This window comes from Pithys albifrons, chromosome 7 (genome assembly GCF_047495875.1).
Source record: "Pithys albifrons albifrons isolate INPA30051 chromosome 7, PitAlb_v1, whole genome shotgun sequence".
In the NCBI taxonomy this organism is placed as follows: Eukaryota; Metazoa; Chordata; class Aves; order Passeriformes; family Thamnophilidae; genus Pithys; species Pithys albifrons.
Window position 1 is genome coordinate 51,382,639 of NC_092464.1, and position 15,898 is coordinate 51,398,536.

The following is a 15,898-nucleotide window of genomic DNA, read 5'->3' on the forward strand; positions in this document are numbered from 1 at the left end:
AAGTTAATCTTGAAGAAGCTGCTTGATAGACAGAATAGGATCTAAAGGGAGATTGTTCCAAGGCCTGCGAGTAACCTCTACTTTTTCAGTGTATAAAAATGTATGAAATATCCAAAGCATGGGGTTTCCTGGGCTGCTTTTGGAAGCCATGAAGTGGGCAGTGCACTGAGTGGGCTTTTTTGGACCCTCCAGCCCTTCCCTCCAGCCGTGCATGGAGCTTATCCTAACATAGGAGTGTGACTGATTCAGGATTGGCATCAGATCTTCTCCTTAAATGTCCCACACCAATTCTGTGCTGATGAGCAGTGGAGCTCTTTGAGTAGCCAGGTTGGTTGTCTGAACAGCGAGCAGGAAAGGTGGGTGGGAGCACATGGTCACCCAAAGAGCAGCTGGTTCCCTATTGCTGTGCCAGGGTGATGGATATGGAGCACAGCCCAGCCAGGATTAGTGGCTGGAGCAGCAACATGTTTGGCTGCTGAGCTGTAGAGACAGGAAAGGAGGCTGATATTCAGCCACCCTCTTTTACTGCAAATTAAAACAGAGCAGTCAGTCCTCCTGTAGCAAATGCACAGTCCAGAACCACTGCTTAACTACTAGGTAACTTTGGTTTAAGCCTCTCTGCAAGTAAAATAAACTCGAAACAGGCATGCAGGCAGATCGCCCCAAACTGACCTGTAGTCAAATATCACAAAAAGAAAATGGCTGGGTAGTTTGTGGTGTGTTTGGAAATGCACACAACTAAGTACAGTGTTCTCATCTATGCATGGCATAGAATACATATCCAGGAAGACTCTTAAAGACAGCAAAATAGAGCTACTGTGAGTCAACAGCAGGAAAACCTCATGTACCTTGCTCGTGGTACAAACCTTCAGGAGTGGCCAGTGGTATGACAGGTTATCAGGCTAAAGTTCATCTCCCAGCTCTTCTACAGTTACCTGTATGGAGGGAGTTGCACAGTCCAGAGAGACATTGGTCCCTTGTCTGTAGACAGGACACCTCCGTGATTTGCTCACGTCCTGACACCACAGCCCCCAGCACAGCACCCCCTCACCACCCTGCTGACCTGTGCTCCAGGGTGGTTCTGTACCACAGCTATTAAGCCATACCTTGTGTCACTCACAGAAACTTCTTTAGTCCATTTTTATTCTCTGGTGACTGACGAAGAATAATGCCATGTTCAATATGGTACTACTGCTCATGTGTTCCAACTGGTGAGGAATGGGACTAAGGGCATTGCAGCCACATGTTTTGTTTTGCTTTTCCTCTTCCCCACGTTTTTTGCCCTGTTGCTACTATTTTTACTTCTTCATGTCTTGGTAAAACCAGTTCAAGGCTATATTGAGAAAATCAGGGCCTCAACAAGGTTGAAGTCCAAGTCATTGCTCCACTAGAGAATTTGTGTTCAAGCAAGGTAGAACTGCTGCTCTTGCACCTGGTTCCTGTACTTGCTGTTGTAGTTTTACTGATTATATAGAAAACAAGTGGTCTGAGCTGCATTTGTTTCCCTTTCTCCTTATAGTGTACTCTTTGCTGTTCTCTGAGTCATTCCACGGCCTCTTGTCACTGCTGCGCAGTTGACTTTCTGGCTGGAATTTGTGCACTGGGCACAGAATTTACAGCTGCCTAAATCCTGGAGTTCTTAGTAGAAAACAGTCTCAAGTCTACCTGCTTTCATGAAAGACTGGAAATGAAAAATGATGGAAACACAGTTATAATGAGAAGGGGAGAGATGAAAGCAACCCATCACACCAAGTCATCTACTGGGCACAAGAGCCTCTGTTGCTTCCCTTGGTCGAGCCTGGGGGGATGTGACATTGTCCCTTGCCATTCTCAGGACACTTCCACAAGCTCCAACCTTTTAAACCACAAAGACTTTGATCCACTTTTCAATTGCATTGTTAAAAAAACCAACCACCCAAACACATGCATGCACAAAACACACCATACATTTCACTTACAGGAACTTCACTTTTAGTTAAGGAAACATGACTCACTTCAAAGACTCTTTGAAGGGACTTCTTGTAATTCCTGATCTTCAAAGAAGCATTGCTGAAGCTATACCTGGATAAATATTTCTTTGTCAGAAGAGCCATTTGCCATAAGCAATTATAGAAGATGCAGCTGCAGATCTGTTACCTGAAATAATGCAAAATCACTCTTTGAAGCTACTAGACAGTTCAACAAGCTCCTGTTGCCAAGACTTTGCCGCAAAGCCTCACATAGCCACCTTTCCAGGAGAAATGGCAGGGTACCTGGTGGACTGGAGTCCTGTGACTCTCTGAACTGCAGGACAGGATTCTGGACCACCCCTTCTGAGCTCCTGGAGCTGCACTACTTTCTTCACAGGTAGTGCTACTTCAAGGCACATCAAACACTTAGTCTGTGCGAATGCCACTGAAGTTATGGTTCCCATCAATATCAGAGCATCTGAAAAAGTCAAGGAGAGCAAAGATAAGCTGCAGTTCCTCTCATTAAAGGGTGTATGTGCAGAGAGTGCCCACACTTTGTCTGACGTCCATTGTAAGTCATGGTCACTGTTCTCTGAGTCAGCAGACTGTTGTTTCAAACTTATTTGTGTCATTCATCTGTTCCCTGCCATATCCCTTCAGCTGTGAAATCTTATATTGGGTTCTGTTGGGTTTTAGATGATAATTTTTCCCTGTAAATTAAGTTCTTTCAAAGGAATCCTGAAGAATTTTTCCCAAGAAATTGGGGGTTCTCCTAAATTCTGGTCCATAGGACATCGTTACAGGCTCTGTCTGGTCTGGAAATCCAATCTGTAGGAATACCATGTCACGCAAACTGATGTACTATTTTAACACTACTCTGTTCTTAGACAATCAGAGATCAATTCTGCACCCTGTTACTAGAAAACTGCTTTTATCTGACATACCTTATCATACCCCTAATCTCTGGGAGAGTCAGGTTTTCACCAAAAAAATCTGGCTGGTAAAATTAGGAATTTACCAGATCTACGCCTTGCTTGCTTGACACACAGACTTTGGCATTCAAACACTTATACTGCTGTCATACTGTGTTTAATTGCCTGTCTTTGCATGAGAGTCCCAAGCCAGCTCTCTGATTGATCCCCCGTGTCCTGATGATACCCTGACTCCAGTTAATGTTTCAGCCATTTGTACAATGTGAAACCTAAGGTCCCATTTGAACTGAGGAAGCAAATGGCTTATTAAAGTCTAATTTCTCCAGCTTGTTCTTGCCTTTGGGCATTTTAAATAGGTTAATGCAATTTTTACAATACACGCAGGGAACTTTACTCACAGAGTGTTGTCATAAACTAGAGGAAAATAGCCCCTAGATTATCTCAAAATGGGTATTATTCCAAATATACTTGCTCTTGTACTTAGTCAAGCTCTCTACCTAGAACAACTTTTTCTTCCTTTTTCTTCCTTAAGATTTTAGTGCATTATTGTGCATTTTAAGGTTTGGTAGGGGAAAAAAAAGTGTCAGATTTATTTAATGCAGTGGATCATTTTTCAGGGAAATTCCAGTATTCATCAAAACGTGGAGACACCACAGGCACCATATAAATTATGATGGTTTTCTTCTTAATACTTCCTTTTTACTGCCTACATTCTTTACAGTGAATTTAGTGCTCCTGAAAGATGCTGGATAAGACAAAGGAAGCGAAGCCCTCTGTTTATCTGCAGGTTTGGTACAGAGGAGCATTGGCTGTGCAAGTTACTGCCCATAACCCATCTGTGTCCTGCAACCTTGAGGGACCACCTTTAGGAATGAGGAGATGATTTGGTCTCCTTACTCCTTCTGTCCTCTCTGCTGAAAGGGCAAATAAAGGTGTCAGCTGATGCCATACAAGGCCAAAGTCTTGATGATCTTCCTTGTTAGATATTTGGAGTGCCTCAGTTTATTACCTTGACTGTGTGGCAACTGCCTCCAGTGCAGGCTCTCCCTGGGGATCTGTGTGAATACAACTTCTATACCTTTAATGCTTTCTTTATAAAGTAGGAAACGGGCAAAAGCACCATTATAGCAAAATTCCTTCTTTTCCTTATATTGACCTAGGCTGGATTTGAACCAGTGATTTAGAAATAATATGCTCTGTATCCCATTACTAATCTCTTCAGCCACAAGTCCAACCCTTCAGGGATTTTTTTTCACAAAGAGGATGTTAACATATTCAAAAGAGCTTCTGTTTTTCTCTCAAAAAGAAAATTGGAGCATATGCAGAGCCACTTGGGGTATTTGGCTAACCTACCCCTCATTACCCAGGAGGGAGAGAATGTAAACACGGGCTTGCATTAGGTTGTTCAGTGTGTAGTCAATCCTCAGAAATCTGTTTCAAAGGAAGGAAAGGCATAAACCTCATTAGAAGAGAAACAACAGGGTGGAAAAAGCAAAGCAGGCCATGTCAGTTCAGAGGCAGCCCAGATGCTTAAGTTAGTTACACTTTTCAGTTTAAGGCAATGCAAATCCAGTCTCCATTACTGGGGAAGTGGAAAAAGGCATTAAGCCCTTGAAATGGCAAGAGTCAAGTCCTGTGCTCAGTCAAACAGGAAAAGGTTTAATGTATGATTTTCTTCTTTTTAGTCCATTGTATGTTGTATCAAGGCACTGAAGAACAACTATGCAATTATGTAAATGGGAGGCTGGAGGCTGGAGCAGCACAGCAGTTTGTAAGCTAAAATTGGTTCTTACTCCTCCTGCCCCCTCTCCCTCTTTACACAGAAACAAACATGCACAAAACATTAATGAAATAAATCAGACATTATGTGAAGCTTATTCACAAGAGTGGATTCTAGATATAAACTGAATCCCTGAACATTAATTTGATCTTCTGCCAAGCACTGTAGAGGTCTTAAGAATATGAGTTTATATTATGAAGGAGTGCTGAAAAAAGGGTCCTAATTTTAAATTGTTTTGATTATATAAACATTCGTGGGCCTACTTATGTTCCTTGCTTTTTGGAGGATTGTGATTAAACTGTAGAATGTATGTTTTTATTTAAAATATAACTAGGGATATTCCATTCTTGTGTCATAATATGCTAGCCAGAGGCAGCAGGCAATTGCCACTGCTTTCAGTTGATACAGTGAGGATTAGGAATAGAAGACAGAGCCTTTTCAGTTTCCCCCTGAGACAAAGGCTCAGTCATTCCCTCGTTGTGGATCAGACTGGTTCTTTCAGCGTGGTTGCATCAGAGGTGACTTTTTCCCATTGCAACATTTTCCTTGACAGAGTGAGATTCCTTTGAGTTTCATTTCAGTTTCCTGTGCAGGTAACCAGCAGAGAAACAGAATATGCAACACCACATTTTGTGCAAACATTGGAAATGCATTGCACCATTGTGCCTGCAGTATCTGCCAAAGGAAGGCAAGGAAGAGTGTGTTCCTTAGGGCAAACCTTTCCCTAATTCTTTAACTGGCCTGAGGTCTGTGACAAGTAGAGAAGTAGATGCCCAAGGAGATCAGAAAGTTTGCTTTCACTGCCTCTTGACATCCATTTGCATGACTTGACTGCATATCTTTTATTCTAATGTAAATGCTTTGATACTGTGGCTAAGCATAATCTGCTCCAAGTGGGATGGTTAACCATGGGATTGTGGGAGCAGACTCAGGTTTTGTGAAATGACAAGAGTATTACAAGCGTTGGGGTACGAGGACGCAAACTCTACAAAGTGCCTCTAATGATATTTTACACTGGGTCTACGAGGACGTGGACTCTACAAACCCCAGTGCCCCTACAACTGATATATCAACATCAGTGGTGTGATAAAAAGTGCATCACAAACATGTCTTCCCTATTGCATTTTCCCTTAGTCATCCCCTATCCAAGTTTCTTCTTCCCACAATCCCCTAGGGTTTCTTTCCTGCCATTTCTCCCCATTGGTTAAAGTTCTGTATCCTCATTCGTTCTTATCCCTGTTCTCTGATTGGTTGTTATACTTGTTCCATCATTGGTGGTAACGGTCCACCACTTTACCCTATTGGTCCATTTTTGACCCTTCATTTGCATGTCCCTCGACCAATAGGAAGCCTGGTACCGCCCACCCTTCCAGAACCTTCCCTGCCTGAGATTATATAAACGAGGCGTTCAAGCAGACTTTGCTTCTTCTGCCATGGAACCTCCTGGTCTCCGGCCATCCTTCCTTCGTGGCTGCGACGCATCGGGGGCTCAGGTGGGCTGGGAGCAGGGGGAGCCTTTCCCAGCTCTGGGGAGAAACCCTCAGAGCAATTTCATCCACTGGAATGGGATGATCCAATGGGAACTCTGCCCTGGCACTGCGGCAACCAAGAAATTCTAGTTGAGCCCCAGGTTTGAAAACTCAGCTTTGAAACCCCCTGGTGCCATTGTTTCTTTGTAGGTATTAGTTCTTCTTCCTGTCTTCTTGGATACCTCATATACATCCCTGCCACCTATTAAACGTGTAGTTTTCTTTAGAAAAGTTGAAATGTCACACACTGTTTGTGGATTTTCCTCTTTTTTTTTCATATCTTGCATGTATTTTGAGTTAGTTGTTTCCCTTTTAAAGAGATGTACTTTATGTTGACTTTTTTAATGACTGAAAGAACTTTCTTCAGTTCTTTGCAAGCCTTTTTAATTCTTGAGTGCAATTCTGAAAGCAAGTAGGCACTTGTCACTTAAATATGTCAAAGTTTTACCCAGATGTTTGCCAGTAAGTCATAAAAAAGGCTCCTGTGAGGTAGGCAGTGCATGTTATCTTTTATACATGCAGGCACAGCACTGTTGTACCACCTGAAATTCCATCAGACTCCAAGCTCTGCTGAGAGTGACAAATGCTAGACAGGTATACAATTTATAATGGATGAGCTATGCAAGCAAGCTCGGGGACTTGGGCTGGATTGGATTGCAAACAATAACATGGCACAAGCCCTGCTGTGGATGGCACTGGCACTGTGAGAGGCAGAGCAATCCAGCAGCACGAGCACCAGCTGCAGGTAGGGGCCAGAGCCCTAAAGCCACCTGGCAGCACACCTACTGTGGGGCTTTGAGAATGCCTTTGCTGAACTAACAGTCCTTCTTCCAGTTCCTTCTTTGTTCGTTTAGCAACAGCACATTAAACACTAAGCCACTTCCATGCAATTTAAAGATCAGCTTGATGATAGGCTTTGGAGAGGCTTTTCAAAGGAATTATATGAAAACGCAAGATGTTATTTGAATAATTTTGTACAGTTGCTGGCAATGAACTTGGAAACTTTTCCATGAAGTAACTTCTCTCCATGAACAAGATTTTCCTTCAGGGAGTACCTTGCACCCCAGCAAGAATGTTTTCATTTCCAGTACAGAAGTGGATTGTAGAGATATCCATGTTCCTGCATTCGCCAACAATTAAGCATTGAGCAGTACTGAAGGCAAAGCTTTCTACTTCTACATCTACTTCTCTCATCCTGTCCAACTGTGCTCATAGAATGTAAAACGAGCCCTCGTTCCTCTCCATGGGCTGTGTGGATTAGAAGTTATGTTTCTGTGGGATGTCATTTAATTCATTTCTCTGTCGGGGTCTGTGCATGCAATAAGGGTCTGTTTTGTTTGAAGTCTTGGTTCTGGTTATCAATAGCTTGTCCATTCTGCTAAGCTATCGCAGGTCAAGAAATGGCCTTCACAGGATAAAGAGCTGATCTCTATTTCTTTTTTCCTCATGGGAATGGAAAGGGTCTTTTCTGCCTCTGTGTACATACCTACAGATAGAATTGGTGGATAGTTTTCTTTGCATTTGAGATGCTTCATGCTATGATTGATACTCATCCATGCAGTTGCTGTCTTGTATACACACCTTCTTATGCCTTAGATTATATTCCCACTTACTACCCTTTTGGCTTTGGGGCATTTAGGTACAAATTCTCTCCAGGAAATTGATGGCAGTGCACCCTTACTTCTCCAGAGTGATTTCTTTTGTGAGATTCCACACATGTTTTTAGTCTGATGGTCACTCTGTTTTATGTTGAAACACAAAACTTCTGTGAGTAACTTTCCTAATGGAAATATATTGGTGTTACCAGTCCTCCTTCTCTGAATTATTCAAGTTCTTTGTTGAAGTCACATACACACAGCTATAATTCTTGTAAAGGCATATTTGTAGTTTGATTCCCACATCTATTGAAAGAAAATTTAGGGCTGCTATGACTACAGGAATGGATAACCAACAGCTCTTCTATCAAGCCTTACCCTTTTCCTTCATACAGCCTTTTCTGGCTTGCCCATTCTGCCTCATCTTTCTCCATTTTCTTTTCTTTTTTTTTTCTTATTCCAGTTTATGGCTCATTGATTTCATAAGTTGTACCAAGACCTCTGGTTCAACCCCAAGGCACAGACATCCAGAGAGCTGAAATAAGGATGTCAGCATGAAAAGAAAGTGGAGATGACTTGGCTTTATCTGCCAGCCCACAAACAACTTGATGAACAGAGTTTCTGGCCATGAATTCTGAATGCCATTTTGGAAATAACAAATTTGATCCATTCCCAGTTTACTTTGGTTTCTGTGGATGGCAATTAGAATACAGGGTGATATTGGCAAAGCAGTGTAGAGAATGAAAAATAGTGTAGTGACCTTGCAAGCTGTCCCACTTGGGATCTTATACCTCACTAACACAACCCCTGAGAAGTTGGTTAAAGTGGGGATAACTGGAGCCCCAGGTGACTTATTCAGGGCAAAACCCTAGAAAGCATCAGGCTCCTGCTGCTCAAAGCTGTTCTTCCTGGGTGACATCCTTGTTGACACACTTCCTGCCTTCCTGAATGGAATGGATGCCCTAGTCAATTGGAAAGTGTCTCTGGGAAATCAGGTTTTCTTTTCTGTGCCAGCAGGTTGATGTGAGCCACTCATTGCCAAGCCTCATATTTGGAGCACATGTCAGCAAAACACCTTTACTCCCAGGAGTAAATGAGCAGTGCAAGTCACAAGAGGGAATTTATCACTTTTAGATGTGAGCAGTTCTTATTTCAGAGACACACACATTGAGTATTTTTGCTGCCCAAGCATTGCACAAGAAATTTCACAGCTGAATGTTTTATTTCCTGATACTTGCTCTATAATGACATGACAAAGCAGTTTTCAGAGCATCCTTTATTTTCCAACTATGGATTTGTCCTCCTTTATATAACAGCACCAGTTCATTTTATGAGTTCTGACTACAGTGTGTGCAGTGACAACCTGTTCACCTCTTCTCTAGGCAGGTAACGTTCCCATTGGTTTCACTGGTAATCTTGTCTGAGCAGAGACTGCTGGTCAGCCCTGATCCCCATCCTGTGGGCAGACCTGTAGCCCTTTCTAAGGTTTGCTTTCATTGCCACCAGTGAAATCCATGTCTTAGCACAGAATTACACTGGCAGAACCACAGGCTATTGTTGATGGGAACAATTTCCTGCCACATCCTGGAGTTTGAGGCCAGCTGTCCTCAGTGAGCAGCATTGCCCCCCAGGGTAACAGAACCAGAATTTAATCCAGAGTATCTTTAACACAAGAGGTATTACTGAAACTTGCATAACTCCCTTGCCTCTCTCCAATTCACAGCTACCTCATCCCTGAACTCCCAGCTCCAACAGCTTCAGCATCTCCAGCAGCTCCAGCACCAACAGCAGCAGCAGCAAAGCCAGCAGCAGCAGCAAGGCCAGCAGTCCCAGCCTCCACAGCCAGCCCAGCAGAGCCAGCAGTCCCAGCCACAGCCAGCAGCAGCTTCACAGCACAACCAAACGCAGTCCCAGAGCCAGAGCCAACCTCCTGCGACCCCACAGTCCTCCAGCTCCCCCCAGAAACCCAGCCAGTCACCAGGGCATGGCCTTCCATCTCCTCTCACGTCACCAAATCCATTGCAGGTAGGTCGCTACGTAAAAATCTCTAACACTCCAACAGCAAGTGCATTCTCTCTCACTGCAAGGGGAAATCAAGTGAAGGGTATACCTTTTGTCCATGCAGACTGAGAAATTCTACCTTGTTTTGCTTAATCCTTACAGGCATTAGGCTTAGAACAGCTCAAGGGCCTGATAAGCCAGAGAAGCATACCTAGTGATGGTTCTAGGTTGTTGTTTTCTGAAGAGTATGTGTCTTTTGCTCTTTAAAGTTCATATTGCAAAACCCATAGAAAACCCTTTACTTTTTTCCACAGATTCATCATGTGACATTTGCAAATTGCATTTGCCCAGCAGTCACCCTTTTTGATAACTTAAGAGGACAACAGGTTCATCAGCAATGATCCTGGCTGTCCCTAAAAGAAATAGAGCTTCTGCTGGGGGGCATGTGCAAGGGATGGATGGGATGGGTTATCCCTCCTCTTGAAACCACAGTCCTGATTTTTACAGAATTAAATAGTTCTACTGGAATTCTCAGTACAGACTCCAAGCTGAGGATGCCAGTCAGTGCCTTTCAGAGATGCTCACTCCAGTGACATGGTGGCACCCATACTGATGCTCTGCTCTGCCCATCCTGGAACTCCTGGCAGAAGGAGTGCCTCTGATTCAGGGGTCCTGTGTTGTTAAGTTGGATGTGCTTGCACTACATGTTGAGCTGTACTCACATCATGCAAGAATAGCTTTGACTGGACCCATAAATATGATTCTGAACACCAGGGCAGATTGTGATGGGAGTGGAGTCCCACTCACCAGGCAGTGAAACTGCATTTAGAAATCAGCAAAGTCTCTATTCATTTTATTCTCTAAATTTTAAGACACCACTTTAAATGTTTTATCCACCCTGATGGATTTGGCTCCATTTCCTGCAGAAATAAAACGCATTAGGTTAATAATTAAACAATCCTTTTTTAGACAATTAAGGGAATTGGCTTACAAGAAGCTGTGTTTGCTGTGTGGCCACTGAAACCTGCATTAATCTGAGCTTCAACTAAATTGCATCAAATCTGATTTTTTTTAATGGTTTAGATAATAGACTTAAAAGTCTGCAAGAGATGTGTCCTTGCCTGCTGAGCTTTTTCTTACAGTAGAGAATAATGTTTCTAAAACTTCTTCTGTGTATTGTCTTAAGGGCTACTTATGCATCACTTAATGCCCAGTCTATCATGCTAGTGAGTGCTTTGGGAATCCTTTGTATGCAGATTATTGACAGACAGAGACACAAATATTTTCAGAGCTTCTGTTGCGTTTCGTTGTCTTGGTACAGCTGTAATGTGTGCACATTGACTGTAGACACTGCATGCCTGCTAAACACTGTGCTTCATAAGTCGTTTTTACAAACAAAGCAAGTGCACACATTAATACCTCAAGAGGGTTGTACTGACACTGAATCTGAAGTCTTAGCTCTCATAGAGACTCTGGTCCCAGTGTAAATCACACCTGAATCTGAGTATTTCCACCTGTCATCTGTGACACAGGGCACTAGGAGCACTTTGCACTGCTAATTCCCTGGGTCACCTCTCCTTTGCAGTTGTACAAAGAAAGTCAGTAAGAGCTTGCATGGTAGGTGCCAGTGACAATGTTCCTACTCAGACACCTTGGCATGTCTCTGTAGGTCACAATTACCCTTGTGAGGGAAGTCTGGATGTGGCAGACTGAGCAGGAGGGAAAGGAGGGAACCAAATATTCTGAGGCAGTTTCAGTTCAAATGCTGTCCCCTAAAATTTATGGAATAAAGATTAGACTTAATGGAAGACACCAGTGTGAGAGGTCTGGCCTTTTCCCCTGGGCTCAGCTCAGCCAGCTGTGGGACTGGGACACTTCCAGCACAGCAGGAGAGGAATTTGCTGTCAGTTCTGGCTAAGCATTAAAGAGTTACTAATAAATTATGGGATACGTATTTTTAATGTTCTTTCCTCTCTGATCCTCATCATTTAAATAGCCACAAAACCCCAAAGTTTGTTCCCAAATGTGCTGTGTACTGACATCCAGAGGAGAAGCCAGAATTCAGCACAGTCCCACATCCTCACCTTAGGCAATGTGTGTAGGGTCAGTACTTTGACCTTCTACAGCAAGTGTAATACTTCTCAAACTTCCTAAAGAAATAATTAAGAACTTAAAGAATGCTCTGTCATATTGCCAAGAATGCTGAGACATATAAATATGCATTATATTGTAATGATGATGATGGTGATAATAATAATAATAATAATAATAATAATAATAATAATAATAATAATAATAATAATAATAATAATAATATTTCCAGAGGAACTGCTGTTGCACTTTATACTTGGTTGTTTGGGTGCTTTTGTAAATCAGAGCAGTGGTAAGACCTCCTCCCTGAAATTTGTCTTTCTGTTCTAAATCCCACAGAGAAAGGCTGTTTTACCCCTTTACATCTATCCTGATAGTTGCATCTGAAATAACTTTCTTCCACACAAACATTGAAAAAAAAAACAAAAATGGGGAGCACAGTTTGGCAGAAGTTCCTTATAATAGCTGTTTAGAATGTGGGTTGTTTTTAATGTTCAATGCTCTAACTTAAAAATCAGCCTAGAAAAACATTCAGAGATATTATAGCCTCTAAGGTAATGTTCTTTATGAACTAGAGTGAAATGGGGTTTGTTTGAAGAATATTAAGGGAATAAAGAACAACTAAGTTTGACAGCTAAAATTTCATTTCTGAATTCTTGATTTTTTCGTGGGCTTCATCCTCTTACATTATTCAGGATCTGTCTGAGAGATATTAGTTTAAAAAAATGCAACCTCAAAAAATTGTCATAGAAAGCCAGTAATTCAGGAGGATGATTGTGTTTGTTTCAAAAAACTCTGAAGGATAACAGCAATTACATCTCAAAGTGTACAGATGCTGTCATGTCCTTCAGAAGGCAAATTAAATGGAAGTGACTTGCTTAGGTATACTTGGGTGAGATACTTTGCTATCTGATCAGAAATTAATAATCCAGTGCAGTGTACACCAGCTAAAACTCTCAGAATTATTCTTGTCAGATTATTCTGTAATACTCGAATTTTATCACTGTTCTTTACATGGTTCAATGGGCTGGATCGTAGTTACAAAAGCATTTTTTCAGGGAAGTCTTTAAGTGATTGTGTAGAAAGATGTAAAACCTCACTTTGGGTTCCAGGACCTGGATTCTTTGCTGGCATTAGTGATGGTGCTCCAGATTTACACTGGTAAAAGCAAAACACCACAGAGCCAGGTCATCCCTTCTCTGCAGAAGACAAAAACAGAGAAGAGTTTTCCAAAGCTGAGCTCGATTTCAGTGGTGGGTCAGACAGATGACAGAAGAGTTTCATCCCTTCATTTGCAAATGGTGAAAAGAAGATAATCCTAGTCTGACTTCTTTCATTGTGCCATTGATTGATGCAAAGGAATTCAGAAGTGAAAGACAGCCTATCTCATGCTGTAAGCTGAGGACTTTGAAACCTTTATTTGTGGGGAAAATTCAGTTCTCCAAGTATGCTTCGCCTGTGCATGTTTAGTGCTATTAGAGGGGAAAATATATGGGTTTTGAGTGGCCAGCCTGTTGCAGCTTCAAAGGATAGTTAGCACCTCTTACAGAGTTTCCATTCAATTAAAGCTTTGGATTCATAGAACTTGATTATATGCTGTATAAAATCATATGGGCCTGGTACTAAGTACCCAATTATTTTGCTTCACTACCAGAATAAGGGACTTTGTAGCAGCATCATATATATAACTGGCTCCAAAAAAAGGTTAGCTGCTGACACTGACTGCATGTTTTAGTGTGGGTAAGATGAATGTACTCACAGTCAGACCTGCAAAGGGAAAGTTACACTATAGGGAAGAAGAATTCTCAGTGATTTCTACTGTTCTGTTTGTGTGTGAATAGGAACAGACAAACAGGAAAACCCCCAGAGATTTTCTTCCTGTAAAATTATTCTGACCATTTTCAGAACTCTTTCCTGAAGAGTCCCTTTTGTCCTGGAAACCTACCTACAATAACTGCAGCTGAGGGAAGGTGATGAGTGAGAGAAAAGTAACAATAAAAAGAGGGAAGAAGGGAAGCGAGGAGATGACAACAGCACAAAAATCTTCCAAGTAATAGCAAACTCTAGGATAGCAAAACCAGAACCTCCTTTAGATTAAATTTTCATACTAATCTTAAATAATGTATTTGGAAACTCAACACTTTTATAACAAAGGAGAACAGAAAAGCAGAAAGGCTGAAACACTCAGCTGCAAATGAGGGAGAATATGTACACAGCTGTCTGAGCCTGCAGTAGTAAAAAAAAAAACCAAACTGCCCCTTCCCTTTCTCACAAGATCATTCATTGTTTAGCTTCTCATTAAGGAAAAATCAACTTTGAAGAAATCTCAGTGTTTCCTGAGACCTTGACATATTTGCATCTATTTAAGATACAGAAGTAACAGCCAAGTCTCTGTTGGTTTGATGAGGGCAGTTGGGATGCATTTGCAAGGACTGTACTCGTGGTCTGTCTTTATGGTTGTGTTCACATCCAAGACCTGGCACATTTTTCTCATGCTTATTGAGTCCTGGCTTCAAGAAAACTTGATCGAGATTATGACACCAGTAATCCCACTGAGTTGTGTTGTTTTGTTTTGCTAGAATTGTCTAACCTTCTTCTGCATATGATACTGAGCCATGTCTGACTCAGTCTGTTCCTAAGTTACTCACTAATCAATCTGAGAAAGGAATACTTTATCAATGGTGAGCAAATGCAGTGCGTTGAATCCATTGTCCAAAATTTTCTCATTTTTGGTATCAAGACAGAGTGAGATAATCCACATCATGAGGTCTGGTGACACAGATGGAAGGTTCATGTCCATCCCCTGCTTAGAGTGAGCTCATTGAAGTGTTGCTCTTGTGTGGATCTCCAGAAGCTGCTGGCAAGACCTGGGTCCCAGCTCTGAATTCATAGCCTGGAAACTCCCCTGCATTCAGTTAAATTGAGTTGGGCTTGGTTGTCTGTGGAGGGTATTTTGCTTATTGCATCCTCTGTTCATTTCAAACAGGGCCAGAAAGGTTTGAACACCTTGTTCTAATCACAGTTTGGGATTTCTGTGTATTCTTATAGTATTGTAAAGATTTTTGTGGGTTGATAAAGGTGATTTCATGAGCTGAACAAGCAAGTGCATGTGTAAACATTTCCACTGGCTAGAAAGTCATGGGACTCAGGTACTACACACGCCCTTGATTGTTACCCCTTGCAAAATCTGCTGGGATTCAGGCACTCTCCCTTTGGTTTTGTGCTTTTCTTTTTGTCACTTCAGTAGTTCTGTGAGTCACACAGACGTTACTGTTCATAGATCTGAACTTTGCTGCTCAGCAGCCTTCCTTCTCCCAGTAGCTCCCTGCTTTTTTGGGTCTGTGAGGCACTGGGACTTCACCCTGTAAAGCTGCTGAGTTCTGCATTTAAACAGAGCAGGGATGTGTGGGTGTTCTCTGAGAGACTTTATGAGCAAGTCATTCCATTCCCTGAAGAAACCTCTCAGCTGGAGCACTGTCTGCCTGGTCCGTCCAAATACACTCCGCAGGTGCTGCTATTTTCAGGAGCACAAGGAGTCCTGCTGTCTGACTCCCATTTAAAGCAAAGGAAATTAATCTTCCAGCCAAACAACTGGCATTATTGGCACCCAAGGGGCACACACTGCGGCTAATAAAGGAAACCATTTGCTCAAGAGTTCTCTGAAGGTGAGAAAGTGGAGATGTTCGCCCAACACGCTCTGACTTCTGAAATGGGAGCATTTAATAAACTCCCTAAAGCAACTGAAATATTTAATAAGCAGGAAAATAAATAAATAACACCCTCCCAGAACAAATTTGGGAAAGGATCCATATCCCATAAGGTCTTCTATTTCTAAAGCCTCTCTAGACAGAGAGTAGGACCCTTGGGGATCTTAAGGTCAGAAAAAGTAGACACAGCCCCTCAGATACTCTTATAAATCAAGTGGATTTCTTCTGTTGGCATTCATTTCTCTTAATTTCTTTTTTCATTCATATTTCCAAAAATTTTTAAAGACAGTAGAGAATATCCCAAAGCATTCTTT

The 15,898-nt window shown here is 42.0% G+C and overlaps 1 protein-coding gene across 1 annotated transcript in view; it reads left to right on the plus strand.

Annotated features, from left to right (window-relative positions):
* The window catches only part of POU6F2 (POU class 6 homeobox 2), a 295,043-nt gene that overhangs the window by 197,318 nt on the left and 81,827 nt on the right, over positions 1–15,898 (plus strand). The window contains exon 5 of the mRNA XM_071560682.1: positions 9,509–9,810. Within this exon, the coding sequence (XP_071416783.1) occupies positions 9,509–9,810 (302 nt within the window). The remainder of the gene's footprint in view (positions 1–9,508; positions 9,811–15,898) is intronic.